Source organism: Bidens hawaiensis, unplaced genomic scaffold (assembly GCF_021521415.1).
Source record: "Bidens hawaiensis isolate Kalapana, Puna unplaced genomic scaffold, B.hawaiensis_p1.1 tig00018778_1, whole genome shotgun sequence".
In the NCBI taxonomy this organism is placed as follows: domain Eukaryota; kingdom Viridiplantae; phylum Streptophyta; class Magnoliopsida; order Asterales; family Asteraceae; genus Bidens; species Bidens hawaiensis.
The window spans coordinates 406,552-421,614 of NW_027492852.1; the positions used below are offsets into that span (position 1 = coordinate 406,552).

The following is a 15,063-nucleotide window of genomic DNA, read 5'->3' on the forward strand; positions in this document are numbered from 1 at the left end:
GGTCCCCACGTGATATGGAAGAGCAGTTGTAACAAACTATTTCTAGAAGATTCCCCCAAAACCACCTAATAGCGATATCGACCAATGGAAAGATGACACTTGGACACGAAGTGGACGTCCCATGACGTGCATAGATAACGGAATGGTCCAGGCTGTCACATCCAATAGTGGCTCGACACGTGTCCATTCAGTTGAAAAAGGACTATTGTGATAGTGACAACTCCACCAATTACCTTTCCCCACCATCGGCTATAAATACCAACTCCATCTACTTCAGGTATTCATTCACTCTCACAAGCCTTACGCAATTAAGTGTACTTGTATTGATTATTCCGATCAGAACAGTACTTATTCTCACGCCGGAGGGTGGTTACGGGAAGAACCCCCATCGTGTCCTTCCCGTGACGAGACTCACGGTGTGTCTTGTTTTTGCAGGCAGATAGCTTGAATCTGACTTCATTGCTATTCAGTAGACTCACATTTGGGGTAAACGTAAGTTCGGACTATCTAGTTCGGACTTGTGTTTCTTCATTGGCGCCATCCGGTTTTTGATAGAAATACGGTTGTTTGAACGTTTTGTTGTAAGTTTTTCGTGATCTGAAAATGAGTAAGAACCAACAACCATCTGCAGTTGCTCCGGCTAGAGTCCGACGTTCTGAAGTCTTGGACGAATCTGTTCTCGAAGGACAGACACCGATAGTGCCTCGTCAGAACAACTGAGCTCCGGTCCTGGAAGACAGGACCGGAGAGTTCCCGAGGTATGAAGATGTTGAGCCTCGCCATACCACTCGTACCCCAGTTCTGGAAAACAGAACCGGAGATTTTCCTAGACTCAACGGTGACGAAACAAGAGTTCGTCACCAGTCTCGATCTGGAAAAGCTATTCTTACTCCGGACGAGTGGTACCAGCAGGAACAACTGAGGTTAAAAGAGGAGTATGAACAACGGGTGAGAACTAATTAGTTGCAAGCCAGAACCCTGACATACGAGTCACTACCTCCGTCGCCGCCGTCAGCGCTTCGACGTGCTCAAGACCTAGAAGATGACGTGTCTCAGTCAGCGTGTCGTTCACTTACGAATAGTCATGGAAAAAGTTTTCAGACTCAGCGGTTCCCGTCTCGCAGGACCCTGCATGATAACAGCTACGTTTCGCGAAGACAGAGAGATGTCACTTATCAAGAAGACGGCTATGTTAGTGAGGATAGCCGGGAATATGGCAGGGAGGATACTAGTCGTTCGTGACCGATGGTGAAGCACACTGAGTATTACAATGATGCGGAAGAAGATTTTACCAAGCCTTACCGACTAGCCGCATTCGCAGAAAAATCAAAGTTCATTCCGCGGATAGCCAACCGCTCCTTTCCCGACGAATATCAAAATTCCAAGCAATTTGGGAAAATATAATGGGATGACAGACCCGAGTGATCATTTTCTGAACTTCACAGCGGTTGGAGGGTTAAGTGGATGGACGTTGCCCTATTGGTGTCACATGTTCGCATTGACATTAACAGGGGCATCAAGAGAATGGTTCGAAAAGCTCCCTAATGGCCAAATTAAAATTTGCGATGACTTGGTTGCTAAGTTCTCATAGCACTTTAGCCAATAGCACAAGCACACGCGTGACCCCTCAGAAATCTTAAGTGTTGTCCGCCGAGACAACGAATCACTAGAAAATTTTATCACCAGATTCAACAACGAGAGCTTGAATATTGGTGGAATCAGCGAAGATATGCTGAGGGGAGCATTTAGGGTGAATGCAAAGAGTCCAGAAATGGTCCGCTGCTTGAATGGAAGAGATGGTTTGCCCCAGACTTGGGACGGTATCATGTCCGCAGCCAAGGTCTTTGATGTCTTCTAAAACACACGTATTTTCCGCACCTTTTATCTGCGTATTGTATTACATTTTATGTATTTTAACTTGTTTTAGATAGGTTTTACATATTTCTATTTATCTTGTAGGCAAAGGGTGGAAAGGAAGAAAAACCGAGCTTTTCGAGGAGCTTACGAGCCTTATATGCATGATATTTCAAGAAACAACTCAAGGCCCAGTCCGTTACATCATGGAAAAGCCCAAGCCTACTATTATATTATAATATAAAAAAATAAAAAAAACCCTAAGGTGGGCAGCTTTTGCGATCGGCAGCAGGCAGGAAAAAAAAAGAAAAAAAGTTTTGTGGAAGCAAGGTTGTGGAGTTGTGATGGCTAGGGAAGGAAGAAGATGCAAGAACCAAGCCTCGGGATCAATTACCATAGGTTTTTACAGCCACGAGCAGCCTCAGAACATCTCATATCCTTACATCTTTTTCACTGTTCATACACTTTGAATTTCTTGCTTAATTGTTGAATTGTTTTGCAATTACTTGAGAGATTGAATTGTTTATGATTTGTATTGATCATTGAATGCTTGAATTGATGTTTGAGTTGAGTTATATGATGATTTTATTAAGTGTTCATGGCTGTCCAAATATGATTAGAGGCTAAACTTGTTAGTTCTACCTAGGGAATGATGATAATTGTTCATGTTTGATGAGTTTTATGGATTGTTTGATTGATAGATGTTAATTGTTATTGTAGAGTTTGATTTAGACATGAAATAGGTTGTGTTTAAGGGCTGGAAATTTTGGTCATTCATTGCATAAACCCCGTGTATCGGTTAATTAGTTTTGTGTTGATTGATCGGTGCATTGTTTGATTCTAGACTTTGTGTTTAGGGTTTGTTTGCGGTAGGTACAACCGTAGGGTTTTGTTGCGTGAATTTGAGGTTAAAGTACAGCGGTTAGGCACCTTCTTAGAGACCAAGAGGTGATAAGAAGTTAGGGTCGTCTCGTTACCTTTGCATGCTAGAATAAGGATTGCGCGAGAGCGAGTTTGTTTCTTTGTCAGGTTTAGGTGTTTTGAGCGACTAGTTGATCTACTTTGGTTTAAGTTGAATTGTTCCTCTATCCTTGGTTGTGTAGTATTCATTGCCATTAGGGTCGAGTGTTGGTGAGACCGAGAGGTGATTCAACATTAGAACACGTTAACAATTGTTTCCCGGTTTGGTTGTTTTAGCCGATTAAGAGCAGTTAGGGTTTATTGAGTGAGACTGAGAGGTGATCCAGTGAGCCTGAGCGATCCTTAGTTGTGTCATCTTTAGGGACCGGTTTCTAGATATCATTCAATCCATTAGCTTGTTAGGCCTACAATTTGATTCAGACCTAGGTGGACGTTTTTCTCCATCCTAAGTTAACACAGTTAGTTTGTCGTTAAGTTTTCTATTTGTGACACCCGGTAAATTCCCAATCCCTTAAACCAAGTAATCAACCTAAATATTAGGTAATTATGTTATATGCGCCTTGCGCGAGCGCGCTATGTTAGAATCAGCGCGTGCATTTGTTATGTGCGCCCTGCGCGAGCGCGCCATGTTAGTCAGCGCGTGCATTTGTTATGTGCGCCCTGCGCGAGCGCGCCATGTTAAGAACCAGCGTGGGCATATGTTATATGCGCCACGCGAATGTTTTGGCTTTATGTTTTCATGTACCTTAACGTTATGTTGTCTAATGGGTTGACCATCCCGCATGATGCTAAGGCGGGTGCATCCTAAATCGTTTATGCGCGTGCGGAAGGGAACTAACCTCCCCGCATGGCGGGAACATTGAGAGCTAGTTTGTCTGAAGCTCCAAGATGGAATTGACTTCAACATAACTGATCACTATGTTGAAATACCAAGACCACCTGGAGAATCTACAAATGAAACTCAATGTCCCTAACTGCGAGAAGGTTACATGCCTACCCGCAGCAAAGAAATGTCCTTCACGCAGAAAGCTATGCGCACAAAGTGATACGCACAGAACACTCAGTCTATTCTCCAGACGTAAGGAGATTACTCCCGCCCAAAAGGGAACAGTAGCGTGTTTCAGAGATTTTCTACTTTTTACTGTACACTGACAAAAGTACCTGAAAAAGCACACTGTAACATGAAAAGTCAACTGTCAGCCACCCTATTCTCACCAACCCCAGACCTGCATGTCCTGACCAAATCAAATCAAAATCTTTTATCCACTACTCCACTCTTAAATAAATAATAATAATTTCCATACTTTATCATCATTACACCTAGATATGAAAAGATTACAATCCCCTAAAGCAAGAGATTGTGTTCCCTTGAGTTTGCCTATAAATATGTAACCTAAGTTATCACCCAAACATACTTCAAACTTCTCTCTTAAGAACTGCAAACTTGCACTAATCATCTCCCAAGCATCCGTTGTTTTCATTTCCGATCCTGTTACTAGGTAAGCCGAGAATATAACCTTGAGATCTACTTTCCAACCCTTATATTCTCCTATTTCTTGATCTTAATATATATACTTCTTGTTATTTAATCGTATTCTAGACCTTCAATTCAAAGGCCAACACCAAGAAAACCCAAATCTCGATTAATCCCTTAACAAGAACCACAGGTGAGTCTCACAGCCCCTATTTTCACTGTTTTCACTATTTTTAAACTGTTTTCGGGGCGAGGGACACGTACTTAAATAATGTTTTATCATGGTATACTTACAAGTTATGTAAACGATTGTGTTTAAATTATGTTTCATGATGAGCAATGCAAACGGTTAGCTATGATTTACGATGTGTGTGCGCCAGAACTCGAGTAAGTGATCACTTTACCATTGGAACTCTAAGGGTAGGGACTGCTGGTTTGATCCACCCACTCGTAGGGGTCGCACCTCTTACACAGACGAGTGCCTAGCATGTCACGGGGCAGTACTATGGGTTTGAGCCCGCTCGTAGAGGTCGCTCCTCTTACGCAGACGAGCGCCTTGTTTTCCGGCACAACGTCTGCGCGTAACCCGCGGGACGGTATTATTCGCTCGTAGTGGCAGCGCCACTTACACAGACGAGCACGGCTTTTCAGAAATGTCCACGCGTAACCCGCGGGACGGTATTATTCGCTCGTAGTGGCAGCGCCACTTACACAGACGAGCACGGCTTTTCAGAAATGTCCACGCGTAACCCGCGGGACGGTATTATTCGCTCGTAGTGGCAGCGCCACTTACACAGACGAGCACGGCTTTTCAGAAATGTCCACGCGTAACCCGCGGGACGGTATTATTCGCTCGTAGTGGCAGCGCCACTTACACAGACGAGCACGGCTTTTCAGAAATGTCCACGCGCAACCCGCGGGACGGTATTACTTGTTTCGCTCGTAGTGGCAGCGCCACTTACACAGACGAGCACAGTTCCCAGAAATGTTCGCGCGTAACCCGCGGAACGATTTTATCAGAATGTGTTGATAGAACTATGTTTTACCAAGCATGTGTTTTAATGATGCTATCAGAATTATGTTTCAGAATGATTTTTATCAAGATTATGATGCAATACGATTTATCAAGTTACTAAATCTTGTGAACTCACTCAGTTTATACTGATTCAAATGTTTTACGTGTCTTTCAGGAGATAACTAGGTAGCGCATGGAGTCACACTTAGAGCACCTCACGCTGAACATCTAAAACTAGCTTTTTGGAAGATTTTAGTTCTATCCCTTCGATGCGCGTGGTTGTTCCCGCCGCGCAAGGGGATATGGCATGGAAATCTTCAATAGTTTTTATACTTGGATGTTTTTATGTAATTTTTAAACAATGTAATGTAATTGTATTAAACTTTTCATGCGCAATGAAAATCTTACTTTGAATGTTTGCAATGGCCCGTGCTTAATTATCAATCCCCACTCGCGCGCGCCCGGCTGTTTCCGCCGCTCAGGGCCGGGTGTGACAGATTGGTATCAGAGCACTGGTTATAGCGAACTAGGAAAAGAAGTTTTAACCTAGACTATAACCGTTGGGGAATCACATGAAATATTTTTTCAAAGAAAATATTTTCAAAAGAAACTATACACACACTTAGGAACACGGGTCACACAGTGTCTAGTGAATAAAGATAAAGAACATTATGTGCTCAGAGTACATGCGCTAAGTTTAATATATTTTCACTCTTTTAAAGCGAGAATGCCTCCAACCAGAGCCAAGGGAATTACCATGACACCCGAGGAACTAGCGGAAATAATCGCGCAGGCGATTGCGACACATGAGGCCAGCAAGGCCGAATCAAGTCAGGGTCGTCAGAACGAGCCCCCAGAACCCGATTCAGGAGCCTTGGACAAAGGGTGCTCCTATAAGACATTTATGGCCTGTAGGCCTTGGCCATTCAAGGGTACCGAAGGGGCCATTGGGCTCTACAACTGGATTGACAAGATGGAGACAGTTCTCTCCATTAGCAGATGTAGTGAGAACCAGAAGGTCCTTTACGTGACCTGCATGTTCCAAGAAGCAGCTTCGTCTTGGTGGAAGCTTCAAGTGAAGACTTTGGGGCGAGAAGTTGCTCTTCACAAGACCTGGGAAGAACTGAAGGAAATGATGATGAGAAAGTTCTGCTCTCGCGCAGAAATCCAGAGTCTGCAGCAGGAATTCTGGAACCACACCATGGTAGGAACGGATATCGACGCCTACAACAACCGGTTCAACGAGCTTTGCCAGCTGGTGCCAGACATGGCAAACACGGAGGAAAAGAAGATCGAGAGGTATATTTTTGGGTTACCTCCTGTTGTTAGGGTTCCGCTCAACGCCGCAGCGCCTCCAACCTTTGATGAGGCGTAGCGCGGGCCATCACCCTTACAAGGGATACGGTCCGTGCGGGTATGTTAACTACGCGCGGAAACGAGCAGCGAACCTCTGACTCCAAGAGGAAATGGAACTCTCACCACCGAGGGTCCGACTCCAAGCAGCCACCGTTCAAGAAGCAGGAAAGCGCAAGGGTTTACGCGATCCAAGCCGCGGAGCCATCAAGGAAAGGATACAGCGGGCCTTACCCATGGTGCAACAAATGCAAGTTTCACCACGAGGGTGAATGCGCGAGCGTCACGTGCGCCAAATGTAACAGGCCAGGGCACAAGACGGTGAATTGCCGTGCTAAAGAAGCTGGAGCCAGTGACAACTGCTACTCATACGGAAAGCCAGGGCATTTCAGTCGGGATTGCCCGCAAAGGGGAAACCAAGCTCGCGGGAGAGCTTTTGTGATCGGCGCGGGTGAAGCTAAAGAAGAGCCGAATGTGGTAACCGGTACGTTTTTGCTTAACGGCCATTTTGCATCTGTCTTATTTGATACTGGCGCTGACCTAAGTTTTATATCTGCTGAGTTTAAAAACTCCCTAGGCTTAGCAACCAGTAGGCTAGACACACCTTATACTATAGAACTAGCCAATGGAAGGCAGTTATGCGCGAACGAAAGAACTGAACAATGTGTTATAGTCATGGGAGGTCACGGGTTCAATATTAACTTGTTACCAATAGACTTGGGAAGTTTTGACATTGTGGTAGGTATGGATTGGTTAGTCGAGAACCGCGCGGAAGTTATTTGCCATGAGAAGCAGGTTCGGATCCCACTGTTGAACGGAGAAACCTTGGTAATTCAAGGGGAAAGAAGGGGAGTTGCGACGAAACTGATTTCGTGCCTAAAGGCGCGCAAGTGCCTAAGGAAAGGGTGCTACGCCTTCCTGGCGCATGTCGTAGAGAAGAAAGGAGATGAGCGAAGAATTGAAGACTTACCAGTAGTGCGCGAATTTCCAGAAGTTTTTCCTGAAGATTTGCCCGGATTGCCGCAGCCGCGACAAGTAGAATTTCGTATTGATTTAGTCCCAGGAGCTGCGCCAGTAGCTCGAGCGCCTTATCGATTAGCTCCATCTGAGATGCAAGAGCTATCCAATCAGCTACAGGAACTATTGGATAAGGGTTTCATACGCCCAAGCTTCTCACCTTGGGGAGCTCCAGTACTGTTTGTTAAGAAGAAGGATGGTTCGTTCAGAATGTGTATTGACTATAGGGAGCTGAACAAGCTGACAGTCAAGAATCGGTACCCCTTACCGAGGATTGACGACTTATTTGACCAGTTGCAGGGATCCAGTTATTACTCGAAGATAGATCTACGGTCAGGATATCACCAACTTAGGGTCCATGAGGAAGATGTGCCGAAAACAGCCTTCCGAACTAGATACGGCCATTATGAGTTCTTAGTGATGCCTTTCGGGCTAACTAATGCGCCGGCTGTATTCATGGATCTGATGAACCGCGTGTGCAAACCATACTTGGACAAGTTTGTGATTGTGTTTATAGATGATATTCTGATTTACTCTCGGACCAAGGCCGAGCATGAGCAACACCTGAGATTGATTTTGGAATTGTTGAGGAAAGAAAAGTTGTATGCAAAGTTTTCCAAATGTGAGTTTTGGCTTAGAGAAGTTCACTTTCTCGGTCACGTTGTAAACGAGAAAGGAATACACGTTGATCCTTCCAAAGTCAAGGCCATCGAAAACTGGGAAGCGCCAAAAACCCCAACTGAGGTGAGGCAATTCCTAGGACTAGCTGGCTACTATCGACTCTTCATTGAGAACTTCTCCAAGATAGCTCTACCACTGACCGCGCTAACTCAGAAAGACAAGAAGTTTGTTTGGGGCGAAAATCAGGAAACAGCATTTCAAATGTTAAAACAGAAGTTATGTAGTGCGCCAATTCTGTCTCTGCCCGAGGGGACGGATGACATCGTCGTTTACTGCGACGCTTCACATCAGGGACTCGGATGTGTCCTTATGCAGCGAGACAAAGTCATAGCGTATGCCTCGCGCCAACTCAAGGCCAATGAAAAGAACTACACAACGCATGATCTGGAACTTGGAGCGGTTGTCTTCGCGCTAAAGATTTGGCGCCATTACCTCTATGGTACAAAGTGTATAATCTTTACGGATCACAAGAGCCTTCAACATATATTTGATCAAAAGGATTTAAACATGAGGCAACGAAGATGGGTGGAGTTGTTGAATGATTATGATTGTGAAATTAAGTACCACCCTGGAAAGGCGAATGTGGTAGCAGACGCGCTAAGTAGGAAGGAGCGAATAAAAACGCTACGAGTCAAGGCTCTAAGGTTGACCATTCACACAGATCTCTCTACCCGCATCCGAGACGCTCAACAAGAAGCCTTGAAACCAGAGTTTGTTAAAAACGAATCCCTTGGAGGTATGATTAAGAATTTGGAGATCAAAGAGAACGACACTCGATATTTTGCTAACCGCATATGGGTCCCTCTCAGGGGAGGATTGCGCGAGCAAGTATTAAACGAAGCTCACAAGACGCGGTATTCCGTACATCCTGGCGCAGACAAGATGTACCAAGATGTTAAAGCGCTGTATTGGTGGCCCAATCTTAAAGGCACCATCGCGACGTATGTCAGTAAGTGCCTGACGTGTTCGAAGGTAAAGGCTGAATACCAGAAGCCGTCAGGGTTGCTTCAACAGCCAGAAATTCCCATGTGGAAGTGGGAACAAATCTCTATGGACTTCATCACCAAACTGCCAAGGACACCTGGGGGTTACGACACGATCTGGGTTATTGTGGATCGGCTAACTAAGTCAGCGCACTTCCTGCCGATCAAGGAAACCGAAAAGATGGAATAGTTAGCCCGATTGTATATTCGAGAAGTAGTTTCAAAACATGGAGTCCCAGTGTCCATCATTTCTGATAGAGATAGTCGGTTCACATCAAGGTTTTGGAGATCGTTACAAGGGGCTTTAGGTACTCGTCTTGATATGAGTACAGCTTATCATCCTCAAACGGGATGGGCAAAGCGAGCGAACAATCCAGACATTGGAAGATATGCTACGCGCGTGCGCGATCGATTTCGGAGGTAGCTGGGATACTCATCTCCCATTGGTTGAATTTTCTTACAACAACAGTTATCACACAAGCCTCAAGGCTGCGCCGTTTGAAGCTTTGTATGGGCGCAAGTGTAGATCCCCACTGTGCTGGGCTGAAGTGGGTGACAAGCAAATGACTGGTCCAGAATTGATCCAAGAAACAACAGACAAGATTTTTCAGATACGGGATCGCCTTAAGACAGCGCGCGACAGACAGAAGAGCTATGCAGATGTGCGAAGGAAACCGTTGGAGTTTCAAGTAGGGGATAGAGTACTTTTGAAAGTCTCTCCATGGAAAGGAGTCCCCCGTTTCGGCAAGCGAGGAAAGTTGAATCCGCGCTACATTGGACCATTTGAGATCCTGGAGAGGATCGGTCCGGTTGCTTATAAACTCCGTTTACCCGCCGAACTCGGTGGAGTTCATGATACGTTTCATGTGTCCAACCTCAAAAAGTGCTTATCTGACGAAACGTTGATTTTGCCGTTGGAAGAGATTCACATCGACAAACAGCTGCACTTCGTAGAAGAACCTATAGCAGTAACCGATTGGAAAGAACAAAAGTTACGCAGAAGCAAAATCAAGTTAGTTAAGGTTCAATGGAACTCGAGGCGTGGGCCTGAATTCACTTGGGAAAGAGAAGACCAGATGCGCATGAAATACCCACACCTCTTTCAGAGCATGGCTTCTGCCAGCAACGTCTAAATTTCGGGACGAAATTCGTTTAACAGGGGGAGAATGTGACACCCGGTAAATTCCCAATCCCTTAAACCAAGTAATCAACCTAAATATTAGGTAATTATGTTATATGCGCCTTGCGCGAGCGCGCTATGTTAGAATCAGCGCGTGCATTTGTTATGTGCGCCCTGCGCGAGCGCGCCATGTTAGTCAGCGCGTGCATTTGTTATGTGCGCCCTGCGCGAGCGCGCCATGTTAAGAACCAGCGTGGGCATATGTTATATGCGCCATGCGCGAATGTTTTGGCTTTATGTTTTCATGTACCTTAACGTTATGTTGTCTAATGGGTTGACCATCCCGCATGATGCTAAGGCGGGTGCATCCTAAATCGTTTATGCGCGTGCGGAAGGGAACTAACCTCCCCGCATGGCGGGAACATTGAGAGCTAGTTTGTCTGAAGCTCCAAGATGGAATTGACTTCAACATAACTGATCACTATGTTGAAATACCAAGACCACCTGGAGAATCTACAAATGAAACTCAATGTCCCTAACTGCGAGAAGGTTACGTGCCTACCCGCAGCAAAGAAATGTCCTTCACGCAGAAAGCTATGCGCACAAAGTGATACGCACAGAACACTCAGTCTATTCTCCAGACGTAAGGAGATTACTCCCGCCCAAAAGGGAACAGTAGCGTGTTTCAGAGATTTTCCACTTTTTACTGTACACTGACAAAAGTACCTGAAAAAGCACACTGTAACATGAAAAGTCAACTGTCAGCCACCCTATTCTCACCAACCCCAGACCTGCATGTCCTGACCAAATCAAATCAAAATCTTTTATCCACTACTCCACTCTTAAATAAATAATAATAATTTCCATACTTTATCATCATTACACCTAGATATGAAAAGATTACAATCCCCTAAAGCAAGGGATTGTGTTCCCTTGAGTTTGCCTATAAATATGTAACCTAAGTTATCACCCAAACACACTTCAAACTTCTCTCTTAAGAACTGCAAACTTGCACTAATCATCTCCCAAGCATCCGTTGTTTTCATTTCCGATCCTGTTACTAGGTAAGCCGAGAATATAACCTTGAGATCTACTTTCCAACCCTTATATTCTCCTATTTCTTGATCTTAATATATATACTTCTTGTTATTTAATCGTATTCTAGACCTTCAATTCAAAGGCCAACACCAAGAAAACCCAAATCTCGATTAATCCCTTAACAAGAACCACAGGTGAGTCTCACAGCCCCTATTTTCACTGTTTTCACTATTTTTAAACTGTTTTCGGGGCGAGGGACACGTACTTAAATAATGTTTTATCATGGTATACTTACAAGTTATGTAAACGATTGTGTTTAAATTATGTTTCATGATGAGCAATGCAAACGGTTAGCTATGATTTACGATGTATGTGCGCCAGAACTCGAGTAAGTGATCACTTTACCATTGGAACTCTAAGGGTAGGGACTGCTGGTTTGATCCACCCACTCGTAGGGGTCGCACCTCTTACACAGACGAGTGCCTAGCATGTCACGGGGCAGTACTATGGGTTTGAGCCCGCTCGTAGAGGTCGCTCCTCTTACGCAGACGAGCGCCTTGTTTTCCGGCACAACGTCTGCGCGTAACCCGCGGGACGGTATTATTCGCTCGTAGTGGCAGCGCCACTTACACAGACGAGCACGGTTTTTCAGAAATGTCCACGCGTAACCCGCGGGACGGTATTATTCGCTCGTAGTGGCAGCGCCACTTACACAGATTAGCACGGCTTTTCAGAAATGTCCACGCGTAACCCGCGGGACGGTATTATTCGCTCGTAGTGGCAGCGCCACTTACACAGACGAGCACGGCTTTTCAGAAATGTCCACGCGTAACCCGCGGGACGGTATTATTCGCTCGTAGTGGCAGCGCCACTTACACAGACGAGCACGGCTTTTCAGAAATGTCCACGCGCAACCCGCGGGACGGTATTACTTGTTTTGCTCGTAGTGGCAGCGCCACTTACACAGACGAGCACAGTTCCCAGAAATGTTCGCGCGTAACCCGCGGAACGATTTTATCAGAATGTGTTGATAGAACTATGTTTTACCAAGCATGTGTTTTAATGATGCTATCAGAATTATGTTTCAGAATGATTTTTATCAAGATTATGATGCAATACGATTTATCAAGTTACTAAAACTTGTGAACTCACTCAGTTTATACTGATTCAAATGTTTTACGTGTCTTTCAGGAGATAACTAGGTAGCGCATGGAGTCACACTTAGAGCACCTCACGCTGAACATCTAAAACTAGCTTTTTGGAAGATTTTAGTTCTATCCCTTCGATGCGCGTGGTTGTTCCCGCCGCGCAAGGGGATATGGCATGGAAATCTTCAACAGTTTTTATACTTGGATGTTTTTATGTAATTTTTAAACAATGTAATGTAATTGTATTAAACTTTTCATGCGCAATGAAAATCTTACTTTGAATGTTTGCAATGGCCCGTGCTTAATTATCAATCCCCACTCGCGCGCGCCCGGCTGTTTCCGCCGCTCAGGGCCGGGTGTGACACTATTTTAGGTAACTTTTGTCAGTTAGTCTAGTTAGTCCAGTTAAGTTATTAAAAATAAAAAAAACCAATTAAATATTATTCTTAGGTAGGTGTTGTCTAGGGGTAGTGATCATTAGCGTTCTCACGTGTCCACGTGTTCGATACTCGGACTTCCTAGGTCTATACTACTTGCGATCGGTACACTTGCCGGTTATGTGTGGTTTTAGGATTTTCGTTTTAATATTAAAGCTTAGTTGTGAGGGTTATCTGATGCACATCAGTCTTTGCAACCACAGAAAAACTGTTGGGGCGAGAAAAATCAAAGCAAAACACGAATTCCAAACCTAGGAACGCCCAGACCAAAAAAGAATAAAAGGGTTCTTTCTGGTCCAGAATTCAGCCCCCGGAAAGTTCTTCCAAACAGTTTGACACCAGATCACTGATCGGGCAAAAGCAGAAAGAAAGGAAAGCGGGCAAGTTTGATCAACAACATTGGACTCCACTAAAGAAAACTCCATCAGAAATCCTGACAACAGAAAACATCAAGTTCAGGAAGCCGCAGCCGATGACCAGGCGGGTGAACTAGAACCCAAACAAGCGCTGCATGTTTCACGAAGACATCGGGCATGACACCAACAAATGTGTAAGCCTGAGAAATGAAATTGAATCATCAAATCCGGAAAGCTTGAACACTTACTTAAGAATGTGCAGCAAGGCCCACGGAAGAACAAAACACCCGCAGACAAAGGCCCCCCAAAAGAAACAAATCAAAGACTTGAACGTGCATATGATTCAAGGGGGACTTGCGCGGAAATACAATCGGATAGAGATGGATGAAGATGAATGGAAAAGCGAACCTGTGGTTGTTCCAAGAGTAAAGGGAGGCCCGTGCATGAAACAGCCTCTGGTTGTTACAGCACTGTTTAGACACTATTGGTCCTAATATGTCTTCTTTGACACACGGAGCACATCTGATATAATGTATGAGCAATGTTTCGAGCAACTGGATGACGAAGACAAGGCGAGATTGAAGCCTGTGCACGCCCCAGTTTCCGGGTTCGGGTATGAAGTTATGCATCCTAAAGGGGTCATAACATTCCCAGTCACGCTCAGTGACGGAATTCATACAAGGACAGAGGACGTCGAGTTCCTCGTCCTGTCTGTGATATCTAAACACGACATCATCTTAGGGCGAGAAGTGATTGGTGATTTCGATGCCAATCCTTCTACAGCACATGGTGCGGTCGAGGTACCCACAAGAACAGGGATAGCTATCATCCGAGTCAATAAGCACTGTTACGTGACGGAAGGGTTGAAGCCCGCAAAGGTACCCAAGAAGGCACTGTGGACAGAACCAGAGAAATGCATTGTCAACCCGAAATACTCGAAACAGACTGTTACTATCGGGGCAACCATTTCAGAAACAATACGAATTTTCTTGAAACAATTATTGGTCAAAAACTCCGATATTTTTGCTTGGACGCCTTCAGACATGACAGGCGTTCCAAGAGAAGTTTCACAGCATCGGTTACGGGTCAATCCAGCTTATACGCCGATTGTACAAAAGAAGGGGAAGATGGGACCCGAACAAACCAAAGCCATGCACGAGCAAGTGCAAGACTTACTGCATGCGGGATCATCCCCGAAATTCAATACCAAACTTGGGTTGCTAACCCAGTGATGGTCCCCAAAAGCAATGGCTCATGGAGTATGTGTATCGATTTCAAGGACTTGAACAAGGCTTGCCGTAAAGATTGCTACCCGCTCCCAGAGATTGATCTTAAAGTTGATGCGATAGTACCCTTCAAGTTCAAATGTTTTCTGGACGCCTACAAAGGATATCACCAGATATGAATGGCCGCCCGGGACGAAGACAAAACAGCTTTCCGTACCGACCAAGGCACTTTTTGCTACAAAATGATGCCATTCGGTCTAAAGAACGCGGGTTCCACATATCACCGTCTAATGGACAACACGTTTCGAGAACAGATCTGGAAGAACCTCGAAGTCTACATGGATGACCTGGTCATCAAAAGTATCGAAGAAGATCAGATGTTGAGAGACATTGAGGACGTCTTCTCCATGCTAAGGAAGATTAACATGAAGTTGAATCCT

The 15,063-nt window shown here is 44.9% G+C and overlaps 1 protein-coding gene across 1 annotated transcript; it reads left to right on the forward strand.

The window, feature by feature from the left end:
• The first annotated feature begins 13,927 nt into the window (after window positions 1–13,927).
• On the forward strand, window positions 13,928–14,629 carry LOC143557039 (uncharacterized). The gene has a single exon (XM_077046210.1). It carries the CDS (start codon window positions 13,928–13,930, stop codon window positions 14,627–14,629), a length of 702 nt encoding a protein of 233 aa, XP_076902325.1.
• The last annotated feature ends 434 nt before the right edge of the window (window positions 14,630–15,063 follow it).